At 49.5% G+C, this 24,489-nt stretch overlaps 1 protein-coding gene across 2 annotated transcripts in view; it reads left to right on the top strand.

The window, feature by feature from the left end:
* The window catches only part of LOC110490875 (tetratricopeptide repeat protein 21B), a 68,518-nt gene that overhangs the window by 12,866 nt on the left and 31,163 nt on the right, over positions 1-24,489 (top strand). The window contains exons 9-17 of one of the 2 annotated variants that reach the window (XM_036945638.1): positions 1,737-1,929; positions 4,434-4,531; positions 4,706-4,900; positions 8,493-8,628; positions 13,335-13,492; positions 16,607-16,804; positions 17,139-17,291; positions 17,370-17,528; positions 21,457-21,567. In XM_036945638.1, the coding sequence (XP_036801533.1) occupies positions 1,737-1,929; positions 4,434-4,531; positions 4,706-4,900; positions 8,493-8,628; positions 13,335-13,492; positions 16,607-16,804; positions 17,139-17,291; positions 17,370-17,528; positions 21,457-21,567 (1,401 nt within the window). The remainder of the gene's footprint in view (positions 1-1,736; positions 1,930-4,433; positions 4,532-4,705; positions 4,901-8,492; positions 8,629-13,334; positions 13,493-16,606; positions 16,805-17,138; positions 17,292-17,369; positions 17,529-21,456; positions 21,568-24,489) is intronic. The other variant, XM_036945639.1, reaches the window with a different exon arrangement.

Below are 24,489 nucleotides of genomic sequence, written 5' to 3'. Positions count from 1 at the left end.
GGCCCTTGGCCTCTGTTTCCATGGAACCAGTTGTTTTAGCCAGCTGGGGGGTCTCCCAGCCCAGTCCCTTGGCCTCTGTTTCCATGGAACCAGTTGTTTTAGCCAGCTTGGGGGTCTCCCAGCCCAGTCCCTTGGCCTCTGTTTCCATGGAACCAGTTGTTTTAGCCAGCTGGGGGGTCTCCCAGCCCAGTCCCTTGGTCTCTGTTTCTATGGAACCAGTTGTTTTAGCCAGCTGGGGGGTCTCCCAGCCCAGTCCCTTGGCCTCTGTTTCCATGAACCAGTTGTTTTAGCCAGCTGGGGGGTCTCCCAGCCCAGTCCCTTGGCCTCTGTTTCCATGGAACCAGTTGTTTTAGCCAGCTGGGGGGTCTCCCAGCCCAGTCCCTTGGCCTCTGTTTCCATGGAACCAGTTGTTTTAGCCAGCTGGGGGGTCTCCCAGCCCAGTCCCTTGGCCTCTGTTTCCATGGAACCAGTTGTTTTAGCCAGCTGGGGGGTCTCCCAGCCCAGTCCCTTGGCCTCTGTTTCCATGGAACCAGTTGTTTTAGCCAGCTGGGGGGTCTCCCAGCCCAGTCCCTTGGCCTCTGTTTCCATGGAACCAGTTGTTTTAGCCAGCTGGGGGGTCTCCCAGCCCAGTCCCTTGGCCTCTGTTTCCATGGAACCAGTTGTTTTAGCCAGCTGGGGGGTCTCCCAGCCCAGTCCCTTGGCCTCTGTTTCCATGGAACCAGTTGTTTTAGCCAGCTGGGGGGTCTCCCAGCCCAGTCCCTTGGCCTATGTTTCCATGGAACCAGTTGTTTTAGCCAGCTGGGGTGTCTCCCAGCCCAGTCCCTTGGCCTCTGTTTCCATGGAACCAGTTGTTTTAGCCAGCTGGGGGGTCTCCCAGCCCAGTCCCTTGGCCTCTGTTTCCATGGAACCAGTTGTTTTAGCCAGCTGGGGGTCTCCCAGCCCAGTCCCTTGGCCTCTGTTTCCATGGAACCAGTTGTTTTAGCCAGCTGGGGGGTCTCCCAGCCCAGTCCCTTGGCCTGTTTCCATGGAACCAGTTGTTTTAGCCAGCTGGGGTGTCTCCCAGCCCAGTCCCTTGGCCTCTGTTTCCATGGAACCAGTTGTTTTAGCCAGCTGGGGTGTCTCCCAGCCCAGTCCCTTGGCCTCTGTTTCCATGGAACCAGTTGTTTTAGCCAGCTGGGGGGTCTCCCAGCCCAGTCCCTTGGCCTCTGTTTCCATGGAACCAGTTGTTTTAGCCAGCTGGGGTGTCTCCCAGCCCAGTCCCTTGGCCTCTGTTTCCATGGAACCAGTTGTTTTAGCCAGCTGGGGGGTCTCCCAGCCCAGTCCCTTGGCCTCTTTTTCCATGGAACCAGTTGTTTTAGCCAGCTGGGGGGTTTCCCAGCCCAGTCCCTTGGCCTCTGTTTCTATGGAACCAGTTGTTTTAGCCAGCTGGGGGGTCTCCCAGCCCAGTCCCTTGGCCTCTGTTTCCATGGAACCAGTTGTTTTAGCCAGCTGGGGGGTCTCCCAGCCCAGTCCCTTGGAGCACAACGTTCTGGGTCTTTGTGTATCAGGGTTTTTGTGTTAACACATGACTTTGGGTTGGGGGGGTAATAATATGTTGAGTATGTTCACATATTGAAGTACATCGGTATGTCAGCCTCCCAATACGACACATGAAATCTGCTGTTCCAGAGAGATCTATACATGACTGTACTGTCCCATTTGGATGTAGAACTATGACATCCTCTGTCTGTCTGTAGTGTGGAGGCAACCCAGAGATCCTTCAGCTGCTGACTCCATTTACAGAGAGGGCGTACTCTAAAGCCCCTGGGAATGCTGATGTGGCCAATGAGATGGGCTACCTTCTGTCCCTACAGAAGAAGACTAAGGAGGCCACCAGGTGGTACTCTACTGCTCTCGACATTGACACCAGCAGTGTCCCAGCCCTGGCAGGTAGGTGGGTTAGTGTCTACACATTCATACACACAGCTCTGCTGCTTTCCCAGTGTGTTGGTGTGCATCTTCTTAGCTTTTTTTTAAATGTGATAGCTCTGGTGAGTAATAACATGACATATCCAAAAGTATGTGGACACCTGCTCGTCGGACATCTCATTCCAAAATCATGGGCATTAATATGGAGTTGGTCCCTCTGCTGCTATAACAGCCTCCACTCTTCTGGGAAGGCTTTAATATGGAGTTGGTCCCTCCCTTTGCTGCTATAACAGCCTCCACTCTTCGGGGAAGGCTTTAATATGGAGTTGGTCCCCCCTTTGCTGCTATAACAACCTCCACTCTTCTGGGAAGGCTTTCCACTAGTTGTTGGAACTAGAGGTCGGCCGATTATGATTTTTCAACGCCGATACCGATTATTGGAGGACCAAAAAAAAACCCGATACCGATTAATCGGACGATAAAAAAAATATATATATATTTGTAATAATGACAATTACAACAATACTGAATGAACACTTTTCTTTTACCTTCATATAATACATCAATAAAATCAATTTAGCCTCAAATAAATAAGGAAACATGTTCAATTTGGTTTAAATAATGCAAAAACAAAGTGTTGGAGAAGAAAGTAAAAGTGCAATATGTGCCACGTAAAAAAGCTAACGTTTCAGTTCCTTGCTCAGAACATGAGAACATATGAAAGTTGGTGGTTCCTTTTAACATGAGTCTTCAATATTCCCAGGTAAGAAGTTTTAGGTTGTAGTTATTATAGGAATTATAGGACTATTTCTCTCTATACCATTTGTATTTCATTAACCTTTGACTATTGGATGTTCTTATAGGCACTTTAGTATTGCCAGTGTAACAGTATAGCTTCCGTCCCTCTCCTCGCCACTACCTGGGCTCGAACCAGGAACACATCGACACCACCACCCTCGAAGCAGCATTGCCCATGCAGAGCAAGGGGAATAACTACTCCAAGTCTCAGAGCGAGTGACGTTTGAAACGCTATTATCGTGCACCCCGCTAACTAGCTAGCCATTTCACATCGTTTACACCAGCCTAATCTCGGGAGTTGATAGGCTTGAAGTCATAAACAGCTCAATGCTTGAAGCATTGCAAAGAGCTACTGGCAAACGCACTAAATGTGCTGTTTGAATGAATGCTTACGAGCCTGCTGCTGCCTTCCACCGCTCAGTCAGACTGCTCTACCAAATATCAAATCATAGACTTAATTATAACATAATAACACACAGAAATACGAGCCTTTGGTCATTGATATGGTCGAATCCGGGAAACTCACAAACTGCTGCATATACCCTGACTGCTTGCACGGAATGCAAGAGAAGTGACACTATTTCCCTAATTAAAAGAAATTCATGTTAGCAGGCAATATTAACTAAATATGCAGGTTTAAAAATGTATACTTGTGTATTGATTTTAAAGAAAGGCACTGATGTTTGGTGCAACGACATTGCTAAATCATCACCCGTTTGTCGAAGTAGGCTGTGATTCGATGAGAAATTAACAGGCACCGCATCGATTATATGCAACGCAGGACACGCTAGATAAACTAGTAATATCAACCATGTGTTGTTAACTAGTTACGATTGATTGTGTTTTATAAGATAAGTTTAATGCTAGCTAGCAACTTACCTTGGCTTCTTGCTGCCCTCACGTACCAGGTGGTCAGCCTGCCATGCAGGCTCCTCATGGAGTGCAATGTAAGGCAGGTGGTTATTCCTCCTCCACCAAACTTTACAGTTGGCACTATGCATTGGGGCAGGTAGTGTTTTCCTGGCATCCACCAAACCCAGATTTGTCCGTCTGAATGCCAGATGGTAAAGCGTGATTTATCACTCCAGAGAACGCATTTCCACTGCTCCAGAGTCCAATTGCGGCGAGCTTTACACCACTTAGGCTTGTTTTGCAGCTGCTCGACCATGGAAACTCATTTCATGAAGCTCCCGACAAACAGTTATTGTGCTGACATTGTTTCCAGAGGCAGTTTGGAACTCGGTAGTGAGTGTTGCAACTGACGACATGATTTTTACACACTGCGCATTTCAGCACTCGGCGGTCCCGTTCTGTAAGCTTGTGTGGCCTACCACTTCGCCGATGAGCCGTTGTTGCTCCTAGACGTTTCCACTTCACAATAACAGCACTTACCTTTGACCGGTGGCAGCTCTAGCAGGGCATAAATTTGACTAACTGACTTGTTGGAAAGGTGGCATCCTATGACGGTGCCGGAATGTCACTGAGCTCTTCATTCCGGTCCATTCTACTGCCAATGTTTGTCTATGGAGATTGCATGGCTGTGTGCTCGATTTTATACACCTGTCAGCAACAAGTGTGGCTGAAATAGCCGAATCCACTAATTTGAAGTGGTGTCCACATACGTTTGTGTATATTTAGTGTATTTCCTATGCTTCTTAAGGCAATATCCTTGAACTTGCTGTATGTTGAGTGTTGTGGTGAGGCCACTGAGGTGTTTGTTTTTCTAGGACTGATCCGCTGCCAGCTGATGGACGGCCAGCTACAGGAAGCAGCCAATCAGCTGGAGTTCCTCAGAGAGATCCACCAGTCCATTGGCCAGTCAGCGGTATGACACGCAGCATTCTCCTGAGTGACCAATCACATGACACTGATCTATCACTGAGGTCACAAGGTCCCATAAATTGAACGAGGTTGGGGGGTGTTGAGATTTTGTTTGATTAGGAACGTGGTAAGAAAAGTATAGTAAAGGGAACTGTATCTTCCCCTGTCTGTACTGTAGGAGCTGGTCCTTCTGCAGGCTCTCCTGGTCCACAAGAGAGGGGCGGGGCTAGCGGTGATGTCACCCTTACTGAAGGAGGCCACCGACCTTCACTTCCTGGACCTGCGAGGGCGACCAATGGGACCAGACTACTTCCACAGGCTCCACCCCGACTTTATTTTCCAAGTGGTCAATCTCTACCTTTCCTTCTTCCAGGTAAACCCTTAGACCCCTCAAATTCAACTCTGGACCTGGCAGCCAATTCCCCTGCTTTTTAAATTCTTCCCCTCTAATCGGGGACTGATTTAGACCTGGGACACCAGGTGGGTGATTCCCCTCTAATCGGGGACTGATTTAGACCTGGGACACCAGGTGGGTGATTCCCCTCTAATCAGGGACTGATTTAGACCTGGGACACCAGGTGGGTGATTCCCGTCTAATCAGGGACTGATTTAGACCTGGGACACCAGGTGGGTGATTCCTCTCTAATCAGGGACTGATTTAGACCGGAGACACCAGGTGGGTTTCCTCTCTAATCAGGGACTGATTTAGACCTGGGACACCAGGTGGGTGATTCCCCTCTAATCAGGGACTGATTTAGACCTGGGACACCAGGTGGGTGATTCCCCTCTAATCAGGGACTGATTTAGACCTGGGACACCAGGTGGGTGATTCCCGTCTAATCAGGGACTGATTTAGACCTGGGACACCAGGTGGGTGATTCCTCTCTAATCAGGGACTGATTTAGACCGGAGACACCAGGTGGGTTTCCTCTCTAATCAGGGACTGATTTAGACCTGGGACACCAGGTGGGTGATTCCCCTCTAATCAGGGACTGATTTAGACCTGGGACACCAGGTGGGTGATTCCCCTCTAATCAGGGACTGATTTAGACCTGGGACACCAGGTGGGTGATTCCCCTCTAATCAGGGACTGATTTAGACCTGGGACACCAGGTGGGTGATGCCCCTCTAATCAGGGACTGATTTAGACCTGGGACACCAGGTGGGTGATTCCCCTCTAATCAGGGACTGATTTAGACCTTGGACACCAGGTGGGTGATTCCCCTCTAATCAGGGACTGATTTAGACCTGGGACACCAGGTGGGTGATTCCCCTCTAATCAGGGACTGATTCAGACCTGGGACACCAGGTGGGTGATTCCCCTCTAATCAGGGACTGATTTAGACCAGGAACACCAGGTGGGTTATTCCCCTCTAATCAGGGACTGATTTAGATCTGGGACACCAGGTGGGTGAAAATAATTATCAGGTAGAAATGAAAATCAGCTGTAATTCGTAGGTAGACTAGCAGTTAAGAGCGTTGGGCTAGTAACCAAAAGGTTGCTGGTTCAAATCACTGGTTCAAATCCCAGAGCTGAAACATCTGTGCCCTTGAGCAAGGATCAGTTGAATACCCCTGGTCTAGACAACATGGGTAATGAAGGATCAGTTGAATACCCCTGGTCTAGACAACATGGGTAATGAAGGATCAGTTGAATACCCCTGGTCTAGACAACATGGGTAATGAAGGATCAGTTGAATACCCCTGGTCTAGACAACATGGGTAATGAAGGATCAGTCTAATACCCCTGGTCTAGACAACATGGGTAATGAAGGATCAGTTAAATACCCCTGGTCTAGACAACATGGGTAATGAGGGATCAGTTAAATATCCCTGGTCTAGACAACATGGGTAATGAGGGATCAGTTTAATACCCCTGGTCTAGACAACATGGGTAATGAGGGATCAGTTAAATACCCCTGGTCTAGACAACATGGGTAATGAGGAATCAGTTAAATACCTGGTCTAGACAACATGGGTAATGAGGGATCAGTTAAATACACCTGGTCTAGACAACATGGGTAATGAAGGATCAGTTAAATACCCCTGGTCTAGACAACACGGGTAATGAGGGATCAGTTAAATACCCCTGGTCTAGACAACACGGGTAATGAAGTATCAGTTTAATACCCCTGGTCTAGACAACATGGGTAATGAAGGATTAGTTTAATACCCCTGGTCTAGACAACATGGGTAATGAAGGATCAGTTTAATACCCCTGGTCTAGACAACATGGGTAATGAGGGATCAGTTAAATACCCCTGGTCTAGACAACACGGGTAATGAAGTATCAGTTAAATACCCCTTCCGAGTATATTACTCGCTAATGGCCAGTCCCCTGTTAACTTCTTATGGGCAGGTGGGACGGTAGCGTCAGCCGCTGTGTCTGATTTCAAAAAGGCTTTACGGCGAAACCAAACCATGCGATTTTCTGAGGACAGCGCCCCGCATACAAACACATGAAAATCATATTTCAACCAGGCAGGTGCTCCACAAAAGTCAGAAATAGCTATATAATTAATGCCTTACCTTTGAAGATCTTCTTCTGTTGGCACACCAATATGTCCCAGAAACATCACAAATGGTCATTTTGTTCGATAATGTCCTTCTTTATGTCCCAAAAATGTCAATTTATTTTATGCTTTTGATTTCAGAAATACACCAGTTTCAACTCGCTCAATATGCTTACAAAGTGTCTAATAAGTTACCTGTAAACTTGGTCAAACATATCAAACAATGTTCCTAATCCAACCGCAGGTACCCTAAAACGTAAATAATCAACACAATTTAAGACGGAGTAAACTGTTTCTAATACCGGATAAAAACACAGTGAAGCGCGCTCCAGTTCACGCGCACCAAAAGAGTAGAGTCCACCTGGAATGACACTTAAAATGAATAGGACTACTTCTTCATTTCTCAAAAGATAAACATCGAACAATTTCTAAAGGCTGTTGACATCTAGTGGTAGCCATAGGAACTGCAACCAGGTTCCTCATAATAAGGGTATCCCATAGAAAACTATTGGGAAATCCTATGACCTCAATTTTTACCCCCCTGGATGATTTGTCCTCGGGGTTTCACCTGCCATATCAGTTCTGTTATACTCACAGACATTATTTTATCAGTTTTATAAACGTTAGAGTGTTCTATCCAAATCTACCAATTATATGCATATCCTAGCTTCTGGGCCTGAGTAACATCCGGAGGTGAAAATACTGCCCCCTACCCAGGAGAGGTTAACAAAGACTATGAAATTAGGGCAGGAGTTTCTATCCAAAGAGATACCCGGGATTGTAACATACTCTGCTTCACGGAAACATGGCTAGCTGGGGACATGAGATTCTCTGATCCAACTCTACGCAGACGACACCATTCTGTATACATCTGGCCCTTCTTTGGACACTGTGTTAACTAACCTCCAAACGATCTTCAATGCCATACAACACTCCTTCCTTGGCCTCCAACTGCTTTTAAATGCTAGTAAAACTAAGTGCATGCTCTTCAACCAATGCTCTTCAGCCTCCCACCTGACTAGCATCACTACTCTGGACAGTTCTGACTTAGAATATGTGGACAACTACAAATACCTAGATGTCTGGCTAGACTGTAAACTCTCCTTCCAGACTCACATTAACCATCTCCAATCCAAAGGTAAATCTAGAATCGGCTTCCTATTTTGCAACAAAGCCTCCTTCACTCATGCTGCCAAACATACCCTCGTAAAACTGACTCTCCTATCGATCCTTGACTTTAATGATGTCATTTACAAAATAGCCTCCAACACTCTACTCAACAAATTGGTTAAATAAAGGTGAAATAAAAATTGTATTCATAAAAAATAACATCTGCTAACCATGTGTATGTGACCAATAAAATTTTATTTAATTTATAGCATTTCCATGCAGGAGGGAAAGTTCTTTAGCGGTATTTCTAACGACCCATGCCTCCAATCCCCTCCCTCCCAGGAGAAGCCCCTGACGGCAGGTCAGCCAGTCCCCTTTGGCCTGAGTCACTCTGGAATGGTCCTGCAGCCTGTGGTCAAGATGGCCCCCGGACTGCTGCCTGGAGCCTACCACATGGCCCATGTCAAGTTCCTTTCAGGTAGGAGCCTATCAGGGTGTCTGCATTCTCCGTCCTCCCTCCTCCATGACCCAGAAACCGATCAGTGGTCGAGGAGTGTGTAATTTTGTTAGTAGTCAAACGGAAGTTGGTCCTCCTCTCCTCGATAGCCTCATTTGGCAAGGAAGCACAAGTTAATTTTACCAGGAAGCCACACTCCCTTTGAATCAGTTGTATAATTGGAGGAGAAAACCAAGAATACATTCAAAAACAATATGCCAGGTCAGTTCTCCTAGCCTGCCAGGTCAGTTCTCCTAGCCTGCCACGTTAATTCTCCTAACCTACCATGTTAATTCTCCTAACCTGCCATGTTAATTCTCCTAACCTGCCATGTTAATTCTCCTAACCTGCCATGTTAATTCTCCTAACCTGCCACATCAGTTATCCTAGCCAGCCACGTGGCAGGCTGACGTGGCTGAAGTGGCAGGACAACTGACCTGGCAGGCTAGGAGAACTGACGTGGCAGGTTAGGACAACTGACGTGGCAGGCTAGGAGAACTGACGTGGCAGGTTAGGAGAACTGACCTGGCAGGCTAGGAGAACTGACGTGGCAGGCTAGGAGAACTGACCTGGCAGGCTAGGAGAACCGACGTGGCAGGCTAGGAGAACTGACCTGACAGGCTAGGAGAACTGACGTGGCAGGCTAGGAGAACTGACGTGGCAGGCTAGGAGAACTGACCTGGCAGGCTAGGAGAACTGACCTGGCAGGCAAGGAGAGCTGACGTGGCAGGCTAGGAGAGCTGACGTGGCAGGGTAGGAGAACTGATCTGGCAGGCTAGGAGAGCTGATGTGGCAACTGACGTGGCAGGCTAGGAGAACTGACGTGGCAGGCTAGGAGAACTGACGTGGCAGGCTAGGAGAACTGACCTGGCAGGCTAGGAGAACTGACGTGGCAGGCTAGGAGAACTGACGTGGCAGGCTAGGAGAACTGACCTGGCAGGAGAACTGACGTGGCAGGCTAGGAGAACTGACGTGGCAGGAGAACTGACGTGGCAGGAGAACCGACGTGGCAGGTTAGGACAACTGACGTGGCAGGCTAGGACAACTGACGTGGCAGGCTTGGAGAACGGACGTGGCAGGCTAGGAGAACTGACGTGGCAGGCTAGGAGAGCTGACGTGGCAGGAGAACTGACGTGGCAGGAGAACTGACGTGGCAGGCTAGGAGAGCTGACGTGGCAGGAGAACTGACGTGGCAGGAGAACTGACGTGGCAGGCTAGGAGAACTGATGTGGCAGGAGAACTGACGTGGCAGGCTAGGAGAACTGACGTGGCAGGCTAGGAGAACTGACGTGGCAGGCTAGGAGAACTGACGTGGCAGGCTAGGAGAATTGACGTGGCAGGCTAGGAGAACTGACGTGGCAGGCTAGGAGAACTGACGTGGCAGGAGAACTGACGTGGCAGGAGAACCGACGTGGCAGGTTAGGACAACTGACGTGGCAGGAGAACTGACGTGGCAGGAGAACTGACGTGGCAGGAGAACCGACGTGGCAGACTAGGAGAACTGACGTGGCAGGAGAACTGACGAGGCAGGAGAACAGACGTGGCAGGCTAGGACAACTGACGTGGCAGGCTTGGAGAACGGACGTGGCAGGCTAGGAGAGCTGACGTGGCAGGCTAGGAGAGCTGACGTGGCAGGCTAGGAGAACTGACGTGGCAGGCTAGGAGAACTGACCTGGCAGGCTAGGAGAACTGACGTGGCAGGAGAACTGACGTGGCAGGCTAGGAGAACTGATGTGGCAGGAGAACTGACGTGGCAGGAGAACTGACGTGGCAGGTTAGGAGAACTGACGTGGCAGGCTAGGAGAACTGACGTGGCAGGCTAGGAGAACTGACGTGGCAGGCTAGGAGAACTGACGTGGCAGGCTAGGAGAGCTGACGTGGCAGGCTAGGAGAACTGACGTGGCAGGCTAGGAGAACTGACGTGGCAGGCTAGGAGAACTGACGTGGCAGGCTAGGAGAGCTGACGTGGCAGGAGAACTGACGTGGCAGGAGAACTGACGTGGCAAGCTAGGAGAACTGACGTGGCAGGCTAGGAGAGCTGACGTGGCAGGCTAGGAGAACTGACGTGGCAGGAGAACTGACGTGGCAGGCTAGGAGAACTGACGTGGCAGGCTAGGAGAACTGACGTGGCAGGCTAGGAGAACTGACCTGGCAGGCTAGGAGAACTGACGTGGCAGGCTAGGAGAACTGACGTGGCAGGCTAGGAGAGCTGACGTGGCAGGCTAGGAGAACTGACGTGGCAGGCTAGGAGAACTGACCTGGCAGAAGAACTGACGTGGCAGGCTAGGAGAACTGACATGGCAGGCTAGGAGAGCTGACGTGGCAGGCTAGGAGAACTGACGTGGCAGGCTAAGAGAACTGACGTGGCAGGCTAGGAGAACTGACGTGGCAGGCTAGGAGAACTGACCTGGCAGGCTAGGAGAACTGACGTGGCAGGCTAGGAGAACTGACGTGGCAGGCTAGGAGAACTGACCTGGCAGGCTAGGAGAACTGACCTGCCAGGCTAGGAGAACTGACCTGGCAGGCTAGGAGAACTGACGTGGCAGGCTAGGAGAACTGACGTGGCAGGCTAGGAGAACTGACGTGGCAGGCTAGGAGAACTGACGTGGCAGGCTAGGAGAACTGACCTGGCAGGCTAGGAGAACTGACGTGGCAGGCTAGGAGAACTGACGTGGCAGGCTAGGAGAATTGACGTGGCAGGCTAGGAGAACTGACGTGGCAGGCTAGGAGAACTGACGTGGCAGGAGAACTGACGTGGCAGGAGAACCGACGTGGCAGGTTAGGACAACTGACGTGGCAGGAGAACTGACGTGGCAGGAGAACTGACGTGGCAGGAGAACCGACGTGGCAGACTAGGAGAACTGACGTGGCAGGAGAACTGACGAGGCAGGAGAACAGACGTGGCAGGCTAGGACAACTGACGTGGCAGGCTTGGAGAACGGACGTGGCAGGCTAGGAGAGCTGACGTGGCAGGCTAGGAGAGCTGACGTGGCAGGCTAGGAGAACTGACGTGGCAGGCTAGGAGAACTGACCTGGCAGGCTAGGAGAACTGACGTGGCAGGAGAACTGACGTGGCAGGCTAGGAGAACTGATGTGGCAGGAGAACTGACGTGGCAGGAGAACTGACGTGGCAGGTTAGGAGAACTGACGTGGCAGGCTAGGAGAACTGACGTGGCAGGCTAGGAGAACTGACGTGGCAGGCTAGGAGAACTGACGTGGCAGGCTAGGAGAGCTGACGTGGCAGGCTAGGAGAACTGACGTGGCAGGCTAGGAGAACTGACGTGGCAGGCTAGGAGAACTGACGTGGCAGGCTAGGAGAGCTGACGTGGCAGGAGAACTGACGTGGCAGGAGAACTGACGTGGCAAGCTAGGAGAACTGACGTGGCAGGCTAGGAGAGCTGACGTGGCAGGCTAGGAGAACTGACGTGGCAGGAGAACTGACGTGGCAGGCTAGGAGAACTGACGTGGCAGGCTAGGAGAACTGACGTGGCAGGCTAGGAGAACTGACCTGGCAGGCTAGGAGAACTGACGTGGCAGGCTAGGAGAACTGACGTGGCAGGCTAGGAGAGCTGACGTGGCAGGCTAGGAGAACTGACGTGGCAGGCTAGGAGAACTGACCTGGCAGAAGAACTGACGTGGCAGGCTAGGAGAACTGACATGGCAGGCTAGGAGAGCTGACGTGGCAGGCTAGGAGAACTGACGTGGCAGGCTAAGAGAACTGACGTGGCAGGCTAGGAGAACTGACGTGGCAGGCTAGGAGAACTGACCTGGCAGGCTAGGAGAACTGACGTGGCAGGCTAGGAGAACTGACGTGGCAGGCTAGGAGAACTGACCTGGCAGGCTAGGAGAACTGACCTGCCAGGCTAGGAGAACTGACCTGGCAGGCTAGGAGAACTGACGTGGCAGGCTAGGAGAACTGACGTGGCAGGCTAGGAGAACTGACGTGGCAGGCTAGGAGAACTGACGTGGCAGGCTAGGAGAACTGACCTGGCAGGCTAGGAGAACTGACGTGGCAGGCTAGGAGAACTGACGTGGCAGGCTAGGAGAACTGACGTGGCAGGCTAGGAGAACTGACGTGGCAGGTTAGGAAAACTGACGTGGCAGGCTAGGAGAACTGACCTGCCCGGCTAGGAGAACTGACCTGGCAGGCTAGGAGAACTGATGTGGCAGGCTAGGAGAACTGACGTGGCAGGCTAGGAGAACTGACGTGGCAGGCTAGGAGAACTGACGTGGCAGGCTAGGAGAACTGACGTGGCAGGCTAGGAGAACTGACGTGGCAGGCTAGGAGAACTGACCTGGCAGGCTAGGAGAACTGACGTGGCAGGCTAGGAGAACTGACGTGGCAGGCTAGGAGAGCTGACGTGGCAGGAGAACTGACCTGGCAGGTTAGGAAAACTGACGTGGCAGGCTAGGAGAACTGATGTGGCAGGTTAGGATAAGGAACGTAGGCGTCTATCACATAGCTCATGCCTAGTTCCTCTCAGGTGAGACCACCATGATGGACAAGGCAACCTGAATTGTGACTCACAAGTTAACATGATAAACTACCAATATAACATTGATTGGGGTAAGTCCCTGCAACAGACTAGTCGCCTCCTGCTCCTGTGAGCCGGTTTACTTACTTTATTATATACAATAATACTCTCTTTAAACATCTATCTCGCTGTCTGGGTTATGTCTCCTGTCAGGTGACAGCCAGTCAGCTCAGCAGTTCCTGGATTTCTGTCTGGAGAGAGACCCGACCATCGCTGAGCTCCACCTGCTGCAGGCCAGGATACACCTCCATGAGGGAGACTACAACCTCTGCTTTCAGTGTCTGGAGACCGGAGTCAGCCACAACTTCCAGGTAAACTAGTGTAGAGACCAGACCAGAGTCAGTCACAACTTCCAGGTAAACTAGTGTAGAGACCAGACCAGAGTCAGTCACAACTTCCAGGTAAACTAGTGTAGAGACCAGACCAGAGTCAGTCACAACTTCCAGGTAAACTAGTGTAGAGACCAGACCAGAGTCAGTCACAACTTCCAGGTAAACTAGTGTAGAGACCAGACCGGAGTCAGCCACAACTTCCAGGTAAACTAGTGTAGAGACCAGACCAGACTCAGTCACAACTTCCAGGTAAACTAGTGTAGAGACCAGACCAGACTCAGTCACAACTTCCAGGTAAACTAGTGTAGAGACCAGACCAGACTCAGTCACAACTTCCAGGTAAACTAGTGTAGAGACCAGACCAGACTCAGTCACAACTTCCAGGTAAACTAGTGTAGAGACCAGACCAGAGTCAGCCACAACTTCCAGGTAAACTAGTGTAGAGACCAGACCAGACTCAGTCACAACTTCCAGGTAAACTAGTGTAGAGACCAGACCAGACTCAGTCACAACTTCCAGGTAAACTAGTGTAGAGACCAGACCAGAGTCAGCCACAACTTCCAGGTAAACTAGTGTAGAGACCAGACCAGACTCAGTCACAACTTCCAGGTAAACTAGTGTAGAGACCAGACCAGACTCAGTCACAACTTCCAGGTAAACTAGTGTAGAGACCAGACCAGACTCAGTCACAACTTCCAGGTAAACTAGTGTAGAGACCAGACCAGAGTCAGCCACAACTTCCAGGTAAACTAGTGTAGAGACCAGACCAGACTCAGTCACAACTTCCAGGTAAACTAGTGTAGAGACCAGACCAGACTCAGTCACAACTTCCAGGTAAACTAGTGTAGAGACTAGACCAGACTCAGTCACAACTTCCAGGTAAACTAGTGTAGAGACCAGACCAGAGTCATCCCTCCCTCTCTCCCTCTTTCCATCCCTCCACCTCTCCCTCTTTCCATCCCTCCCCCTCTTTCTCTTTCCATCCCTCCCCTTCTCTCGTTCTCCCTCTCTCCCTCTTTCCATCCCTCCCTCTCTCTCTTTCTCCCTCTCTCCCTCTTTCCATCCCTCCCCCTCTCTTTCTCCCTCTCTCCCTCTTTCCATCCCTCCCTCTCTCCCTCTTTCCATCCCTCAACATCTTTCCATCCCTCCACCTCTCCCTCTTTCATCCCTCTCTCTCTTTCTCCCTCTCTCCCTCTTTCCATCCCTCCACCTCTCCCTCTTTCCATCCCCCCTCTCTCTTTCTCCCTCCCTCTTTCCATCCCTCCCTCTCTCTCTTTCTCCCTCATTCCATCCCTCCACCTCTCCCTCTCTCTCTTTCTCCCTCTCTCCCTCTTTCCATCCCTCCACCTCTCCCTCTCTCTCTTTCTCCCTCTCTCCCTCTTTCCATCCCTCCACCTCTCCCTCTCTCTCTTTCTCCCTCTCTCCCTCTTTCCATCCCTCCACCTCTCTCACTTTCCATCCCTCCCTCTTTCCCTCTTTCCATCCCTCTCTCCCTCTTTCCCTCTTTCCATCCCTCTCTCCCTCTTTCCATCCGTCTCTCCCTCTTTCCATCCCTCCCTCTCTCCCTCTTTCCATCCCTCTCCCACTTTCCTTCCCTCCCTCACTCTCTCTTTCCATCCCTCCACCTCTCTCTTTTCATCCCTCCCTCTCTCCGTCTTTCCATCCCTCTCCCTCTTTCCATCCATCTCCCTCTTTCCATCCCTCCCTCTCTCCCTCTTTCTATCCCTCCACCTCTCCCTCTTTCCATCCCTCCACCTCTCCCTCTTTCCATCCCTCCACCTCTCCCTCTTTCCATCCCTCCCTCTCTCCCTCTTTCCATCCCTCCCTCTCTCCCTCTTTCCATCCCTCCCTCTCTCCCTCTCTCCATCCCTCCACCTCTCCCTCTTTCATCCCTCCCCCTCTCTCTTTCTCCCTCTCTCCCTCTTTCCATCCCTCCCTCTCTCCCACTTTCCATCCCTCTCCCTTTTTCCATCCCTCCCCCTCTCTCTCTTTCCATCCCTCCCCATCTCTCTTTCTCCCTCTCTTCCTCTTTCCATCCCCCCTCTCTCTTTTTCTCCCTCTCTCCCTCTTTCCATCCCTTCCTCTCTCCCTCTTTCCATCCCTCTCCCTCTTTCCGTCCCTCCACCTCTCCCTCTTTCCATCCATCCCTCCCTCTCTCTCTTTCTCCCTCTCTCTCTCTTTCCATCCCTCCACCTCTCCCTCTTTCCATCCATCCTCCCCTCTCTCTTTCTCCCTCTCTCCCTCTTTCCATCCATCCTCCCCTCTCTCTTTCTCCCTCTCTCCCTCTTTCCATCCCTCCCTCTCTCCCTCTTGCCATCCCTCCACCTCTCCCTCTTTCCATCCCTCTCCCTCTTTCCATCCCTCCCTCTCTCCCTCTTTCCACCCATCCCTCCCTCTCTATCTTTCTCCCTCTCTCCCTCTTTCCATCCCTCCACCTCTCCCTCTTTCCATCCCTCCCCCTCTCCCTCTTTCCATCCCTCCACCTCTCCCTCTTTCCATCCTTCTCCCTCTTTCCATCCCTCCCTCTCTCCCTCTTTCCATCCCTCCCTCTATCCCTCTCTCCATCCCTCCACCTCTCCCTCTTTCCATCCCTCCCCCTCTCTCTTTCTCCCTCTCTCCCTCTTTCCATCTCTCCACCTCTCCCTCTTTCCATCCCTCCCCTTCTCTCTTTCTCCCTCTCTCTCTCTTTCCATCCCTCCCTCTCTCCCTCTCTCCATCCCTCCACCTCTCCCTCTTTCCATCCCTCCCCCTCTCTCTTTCTCCCTCTCTCCCTCTTTCCATCCCTCCCTCTCTCCCACTTTCCATCCCTCTCCCTTTTTCCATCCCTCCCCCTCTCTCTCTCCATCCCTCCCCATCTCTCTTTCTCCCTCTCTTCCTCTTTCCATCCCTCCCTCTCTCCCTCTTTCCATCCCCCCTCTCTCCCTCTTTCCATCCCTCCCTCCCTCTCTCGCTTTATCCCTCTCTCCCTCTTTCCATCCATCCCTCTCTCTCTCTTTCTCCCTCTCTCCCTCTTTCCATCCACCCCCCCCCCCTCTCTCTCTTTCTCCCTCTCTCCCTCTTTCCATCCCTCCACATCTCTCCACCCTTCCCTAGGTGCTAGATTTCCCCCAGTACCACCAACTCAAAGCCCGTGCACTGCGGGGTGTTGGAGAGCTGGAGGAGGCTATCAAGTCCCTGAACGTGGCGATGGGGATCCAAGCAGTGAGTGGGAGAGAGGCCCACGTCAGCAACAGTGAACGTGTGTCTGTATTCCTGGAGCTGGCTGAGGCACTGAGACTACACGGAGAACCGGTACACTACATTTATACATTGATTGATTGACTGACTGGTTGATTGATTACTACTTTGCTTATGGTAGTCCCGTCATGTCCCATGATTTCTTCCTTCCACTTCTACCTATATTGATGGCTTTTACTTTGGCTATAGAGTCCAATGCTCTAGTCACATGTTCAGTTTTGATTAGATTGTGGAAGTGCATTTTCTGACCTCATGCAATCCTGTAACACTTTCATGGCTGTGACCCACACTTCTCATCTTCTGCGCTTCTTACTAGCAGAGCTGGTGCCAGGTAGACAGTGCAGTGTGTGTCTATAAACCCCTTCCATCCCTCCTCCTCTCCTGCCAGGATGAGTCGAACATGGTGCTGCAGGACGCTATCGTGGCGTTCGCCGGTACCCCAGAGGAGATCTGTGTGACAATAGCTAACGTGGACATGGCCTTGGCTAAAGATGACCTGGACACAGCTCTCAGCGTCCTCAGAGGCATCACACCGGACCAGGTTGTGAAGACACTGTTCCGTTCTTTCTAACTGAATGGACAATAGAGAACATCTTCCTTTTCTTCTTATTCTCTTCAGACGCACTACGCAGCGGCCAAGGAGAAGATGGCCCTCATATACCTGCAGAAACGCAAAGACAAGAAGCTGTACATAGCCTGCTTTAGGGAGATCAGAGACGAACTACCCGGGCCTCAGTCCTCTATCCTTCTGGGGGACGCCTACATCAATGTACAAGAGGTATAACAAGAGCTGCTCATCTGTAACTCAGTAGGTAGATCATGGATCTTGGTCCTCTGTAACTCAGTAGGTGGATCTTGGTCCTCTAACTCAGTTGGTAGATCTTGGTCCCCTGTAACTCAGTAGGTAGATCATGGATCGTGGTCCACTGTAACTCAGTAGGTAGATCTTGGTCCTCTGTAACTCAGTAGGTAGAGCATGGATCTTGGTCCTCTGTAACTCAGTAGGTAGATCTTGGTCCTCTGTAACTCAGTAGGTAGATCTTGGTCCTCTGTAACTCAGTAGGTAGATCATGGATCTTGGTCCTCTGTAACTCAGTAGGTAGATCATGGATCTCTGTCCTCTGTAACTCAGTAGGTAGATCATGGATCTTGGTCCCCTGTAACTCAGTAGGTAGATCTTGGGCATCTGTAACTCAGTAGGTAGATCTTGGTCCTCTGTAACTCAGTAGGTAGATCATGGATCTCTGTCCTCTGTAACTCAGTAGGTAGATCATGGATCTTGGTCCTCTGTAACTCAGTAGGTAGATTTTGGTCCTCTGTAACTCAGTAGGTAGATCTTGGATCTTGGTCCTCTGTAACTCAGTAGGTAGATCATGGATCTTGGTCCTCTGTAACTCAGTAGGTGGATCTTGGTCCTCTAACTCAGTTGGTAGATCTTGGTCCCCTGTAACTCAGTAGGTAGATCATGGATCTTGGTCCTATGTAACTCAGTAGGTAGATCTTGGTCCTCTGTAACTCAGTAGGTAGATCTTGGTCCTCTGTAACTCAGTAGGTAGATCATGGATCTTGGTCCTCTGTAACTCAGTAGGTAGATCATGGATCTCTGTCCTCTGTAACTCAGTAGGTAGATCTTGGGCATCTGTAACTCAGTAGGTAGATCTTGGTCCTCTGTAACTCAGTAGGTAGATATTGGTCCTCTGTAACTCAGTAGGTAGATCATGGATCTCTGTCCTCTGTACAGTGCATTGCGAAATTATTCGGCCCCCTTGAACTTTGCAACCTTTTGCCACATTTCAGGCTTCAAACATAAATATATAAAACTGTATTTTTTTGTGAAGAATCAACAACAAGTGGGACACAATCATGAAGTGGAACGACATTTATTGGATATTTCAAACTTTTTTAACAAATCAAAAACTGAAAAATTGGGCGTGCAAAATTATTCAGCCCCCTTAAGTTAATACTTTGTAGCGCCACCTTTTGCTGCGATTACAGCTGTAAGTCGCTTGGGGTATGTCTCTATCAGTTTTGCACATCGAGAGACTGACATTTTTTCCCATTTCTCCTTGCAAAACAGCTCGAGGTCAGTGAGGTTGGATGGAGAGCATTTGTGAACAGCAGTTTTCAGTTCTTTCCACAGATTCTCGATTGGATTCAGGTCTGGACTTTGACTTGGCCATTCTAACACCTGGATATGTTTATTTTTGAACCATTCCATTGTAGATTTTGCTTTATGTTTTGGATCATTGTCTTGTTGGAAGACAAATCTCCGTCCCAGTCTCAGGTCTTTTGCAGACTCCATCAGGTTTTCTTCCAGAATGGTCCTGTATTTGGCTCCATCCATCTTCCCATCAATTTTAACCATCGTCCCTGTCCCTGTTGAAGAAAAGCAGGCCCAAACCATGATGCTGCCACCACCATGTTTGACAGTGGGGATGGTGTGTTCAGGGTGATGAGCTGTGTTGCTTTTACGCCAAACATAACGTCTTGCATTGTTGCCAAAAAGTTCAATTTTGGTTTCATCTGACCAGAGCACCTTCTTCCACATGTTTGGTGTGTCTCCCAGGTGGCTTGTGGCAAACTTTAAACAACACTTTTTATGGATATCTTTAAGAAATGGCTTTCTTCTTGCCACTCTTCCATAAAGGCCAGATTTGTGCAATATACGACTGATTGTTTTCTTATGGACAGAGTCTCCCACCTCAGCTGTATATCTCTGCAGTTCATCCAGAGTGATCATGGGCCTCTTGGCTGCATCTCTGATCAGTCTTCTCCTTGTATGAGCTGAAAGTTTAGAGGGACGGCCAGGTCTTGGTAGATTTGCAGTGGTCTGATACTCCTTCCATTTCAATATTATCGCTTGCACAGTGCTCCTTGGGATGTTTAAAGCTTGGGAAATCTTTTTGTATCCAAATCCGGCTTTAAACTTCTTCACAACAGCATCTCGGACCTGCCTGGTGTGTTCCTTGTTCTTCATGATGCTCTCTGCGCTTTTAACGGACCTCTGAGACTATCACAGTGCAGGTGCATTTATACGGAGACTTGATTACACACAGGTGGATTGTATTTATCATCATTAGTCATTTAGGTCAACATTGGATCATTCAGAGATCCTCACTGAACTTCTGGAGAGAGTTTGCTGCACTGAAAGTAAAGGGGCTGAATAATTTTGCACGCCCAATTTTTCATTTTTTGATTTGTTAAAAAAGTTTGAAATATCCAATAAATGTCGTTCCACTTCATGATTGTGTCCCACTTGTTGTTGATTCTTCACAAAAAAATACAGTTTTATATCTTTATGTTTGAAGCCTGAAATGTGGCAAAAGGTCGCAAAGTTCAAGGGGGCCGAATACTTTCGCAATGCACTGTAACTCAGTAGGTAGATCATGGATCTTGGTCCCCTGTAACTCAGTAGGTAGATCTTGGTCCTCTGTAACTCAGTAGGTAGATCTTGGTCCCCTGTAACTCAGTAGGTAGATCATGGATCTTGGTCCTCTGTAAATAAGTAGGTAGATCTTGGTCATCTGTAACTCAGTAGGTAGATCTTGGTCCTCTGTAACTCAGTAGGTAGATCATGGATCTTGGTCCTCTGTAACTCAGTAGGTGGATCTTGGTCATCTGTAACTCAGTAGTTAGATCTTGATCATCTGTAACTCAGTAGGTAGATCATGGATTTTGGTCCTCTGTAACTCAGTAGGTAGATCATGGATCTTGGTCCTCTGTAACTCATTAGGTAGATCATGGATCTTGGTCCTCTGTAACTCAGTAGGTAGATCTTGGTCCTCTGTAACTCAGTAGGTAGATCATGGATTTTGGTCCTCTGTAACTCAGTAGGTAGATCATGGATCTTGGTCCTCTGTAACTCAGTAGGTAGATCTTGTTCCTCTGTAACTCAGTAGGTAGATCTTGTTCCTCTGTAACTCAGTAGGTAGATCATGGATCTTGTTCCTCTGTAACTCAGTAGGTAGATCTTGTTCCTCTGTAACTCAGTAGGTAGATCATCGATCTTGTTCCTCTGTAACTCAGTAGGTAGATCATGGATCTTGTTCCTCTGTAACTCAGTAAGTAGATCTTGTTCCTCTGTAACTCAGTAGGTAGATCTTGTTCCTCTGTAACTCAGTAGGTAGATCATCGATCTTGTTCCTCTGTAACTCAGTAGGTAGATCTTGTTTCTCTGTAACTCAGTAGGTAGATCATGGAACTTGGTCCTCTGTAACTCAGTAGGTAGATCGTGGATCTTGGTCCTCTGTAACTCAGTAGGTAGATCATGGATCTTGGTCCTCTGTAACTCAGTAGGTAGATCATGGATCTTGGTCCTCTGTAACTCAGTAGGTAGATCATGGATCTTGGTCCCCTGTAACTCAGTAGGTAGATCTTGGTCCTCTGTAATTCAGTAGGTAGATCATGGATCTTGGTCCCCTGTAACTCAGTAGGTAGATCTTGGTCCTCTGTAACTCAGTAGGTAGATCATGGATCTGGAAATGGCAGGATAGTGGGTTTGATTTCTGGGCCCACCCATAGGTCCAAATCAATAATAATATGCACCCTTACTGTAATTGGATTAAAGAGGGTGTTAAATGTTTTAACAGTCTCACCAGTAGTACCTTGTGTACTGCGTATTATTGACTGTCCATATCACGTTAGTAGGGCTTTGCAAAGGCATTGACACGGACAGGTATATCAAATATCACATTTCTATTCTGCAGCCAGAGAGAGCTATTGAGGTGTATCAAGAGGCAATGAGCTGGACGGTTCGGGATGCCACCCTGTGGAGAAAGATGGGCCGAGCCTATGTGAAGAGCCATCAGTACAACCAGGTATTGTAGACGGGAAAGGCTGCGGCAAAGATTCAAGCACAAATACTGCTCAGTGCTCACACAGAACATTCTTTCCTTTTTACACTATTTCTCAAGAGTGAAAGCTCTACTTGTTTGCCATTTTACTAAGGAATGTTCTCATACTGTTTCCCTCCTTCCTCACTCTATTTCTTACCTGATTGGTCCTGCAGGCTGTCTGTCACTGAGTGTTTATATCACTAACCTGATTGCTCCTGCAGGCTGTCAGTCACTGAGTGTTTATATGTAACCTGATTGGCTTCCACCACACGTCTCATCAGCAAAGAGTTCCTTGGGGCTGTGTCGTCTCCATCTTGGGGCTGTGTCGTCTCCATCTTGGGGCTGTGTCGTCCATCTTGGGGCTGTGTCATCCATCTTGGGGCTGTGTCATCCATCTTGGGGCTATGTCGTCTCCATCTTGGGGCTGTGTCGTCCATCTTGGGGCTGTGTCGTCTCCATCTTGGGGCTGTGTCGTCTCCATCTTGGGGCTGTGTCGTCTCCATCTTGGGGCTGTGTCGTCTCCATCTTGGGGCTGTGTCGTCTCCATCTTGGGGCTGTGTCGTCTCCATCTTGGGGCTGTGTCGTCCATCTTGGGGCTGTGTCGTCTCCATCTTGGGGCTGTGTCGTCTCCATCTTGGGGCTGTGTCGTCTCCATCTTGGGGCTGTGTCGTCCATCTTGGAGCTGTGTCGTCCATCTTCGGGCTGTGTCGTCCCCATGTTGGGGCTGTGTCGTCCATCTTGGGGCTGTGTCGTCCATCTTGGGGCTGTGTCGTCTCCATCTTGGGGCTGTGTCGTCTCCATCTTGGGGCTGTGTCGTCTCCATCTTGGGGCTGTGTCGTCTCTATCTTGGGGCTGTGTCGTCTCCATCTTGGGGCTGTGTCGTCTCCATCTTGGGGCTGTGTCGTCTCCATCTTGGGTCTGTGTCCGCCTGCAGAAGACACCGCTCTTAAGGATCTTCCTTGCTAAGGAGTTGGCACAGGGTATCCAATATCGCTGGCGAAGTCTAGAAAGCATGTGACCTCTCCCAGAGTGGCCAACCTGCTCATGGATGTGGAGTAAGATCAGTCTGGAGATGTAGGAGTCTTTGGGAAGGATCATAGGATTCTTTAGTTCATAGCAGCTTTGCTTAACCTTCCTCCCACTCTCAGAATGCCATTTTCAACAATTGGATAACGTTTACAGATTGAGCTGCTTCTCTCGGCACATTGTCTTCCTTTCACAACAAGTGCAAGTTCTTGTTTAAAGTGCTGTCTTTGAGCTGCTTCCCTCGGCACATTGTCTTCCTTTCACAACAAGCGCAATTTCTTGTTTAAAGTGCTGTCTTTGCTTAAATCGGATGATGACCGTTTCTGCTTCATCTAGGTCATCCACAGACTTTCTTTTCCAACAATCAGTTTGAACTTGTTAATTTGTTCCTTCAGTGAGTTTGTTAGACTCTGATCTGATCCTGTATCAGTTTTTGTGAACTCCTTTTCTGGCTTAACTGTAGAAGAAGTCTCTTCAGTTTCAGCATCCAGGCATCTGATTTCTTCAAGCTGTTCCATGTTGAATAGTACTCAATCAGTTTGCTGGTCGGACTCTTTTCTTCCACACTGTTTACGATGACGTCTTTTCTCACCTCTGGATCATCCGGAGGGATGGAGCTAAGCTCCTCGGGGACTTTCGGCCATTGAGTTTCTGTTTTCTCGAGGAATTCTGGTCCTTTGCGCCATCTCTTTGAGTTCAGGAAAGTTTCAACATGTAATCCTCTTCTGGCATCGTCCGCTTGGTTCTGTTTGGAGTTCGAATACCCCCGGCTGTTTTGCTTTCGGTAGGTCACGGATCATTGCAACCGTATTAGCCACAATGGTATGGAATCTCTTGGTATCATGGCGGATGTATGTTTGCACAGACTGGCTGTCCAGGAAGTGGACTCCTCCAGTTCAATCTGGAGCTCCACCCTTAACATCCTGTCCACTCAAATTAAATCAATTTTTATTTGTCACGTGCTGAATACAACAGGTTTAGACCTTAGTGAAATGCTTACTTAGCCCTTAACTAACAATGCAGTTTTAAGAAAATACCCCCCAAAAAAGTAAAAGGTAAGAATAACAAATAATTAAAGAGCCGCAGTAAATAACAATAGCGGGGCTATATATACGGGGGTACCGGTACAATGTCAATGCGCGGGGCACTGGTGTCGAGGTAATTGAGGTAATATGTACATGTAGGTAGAGTTATTAAAGTGACTGTGCATAGAAAATAACAGAGTAGCAGCAGCGTTCCAGAGGGAGGGGGGGGGGGGGGGGGGCAATGCAAATAGTCTGGGTCGCCATTGGATTTGCTGTTCAGGAGTCTTATGGCTATGGGATAGAAGCTCTTTAAAAGCCTTTTGGACCTAGACTTGGCTCTCCGGTACCGCTTGCCGTGCGTTAGCAGAGGGAACAGTCTATGACTAGGGTGGCTGGAGTCTTTGACAATTTTTAGGGCCTTCCTCTGACACCGCCTGGTATAGAGGTCCTGGATGGCAGGAAGCTTGGCCCCAGTGATGTACCTGGTTGTACACACTACCCTCTGTAGTGCCTTGTGGCCGAGCAGTTGCCATACCAGGCACTGGTGCAGCAGTAGCACTTTTTGAGGATCTGAGGACCCATGACAAATCTTTTCAGTCTCCTGAGGGGGAAACGGTGTTGTCGTGCCCTCTTCACGACTGTCTTGGTGTATTTGGACCATGATAGTTTATTGGTGATGTGGACACCAAGGACCTCTCGACCTGCTCCACTACAGCCGTGTCAATGTGGATGGGGGCGTGTTCGGCCCTCCTTTTCCTGTAGTCCTCAATCATCTCCTTTGTCTTGCTCACGTTGAAGGGAGAGGTTGTTGTTCTGGCACCACACTGCCAGGTCTCTGACCTCCTCCCTATAG

This window comes from Oncorhynchus mykiss, chromosome 15, assembly GCF_013265735.2.
Source record: "Oncorhynchus mykiss isolate Arlee chromosome 15, USDA_OmykA_1.1, whole genome shotgun sequence".
NCBI classification, from domain to species: domain Eukaryota; kingdom Metazoa; phylum Chordata; class Actinopteri; order Salmoniformes; family Salmonidae; genus Oncorhynchus; species Oncorhynchus mykiss.
This window is presented reverse-complemented; position numbering and strand designations above follow the sequence as displayed.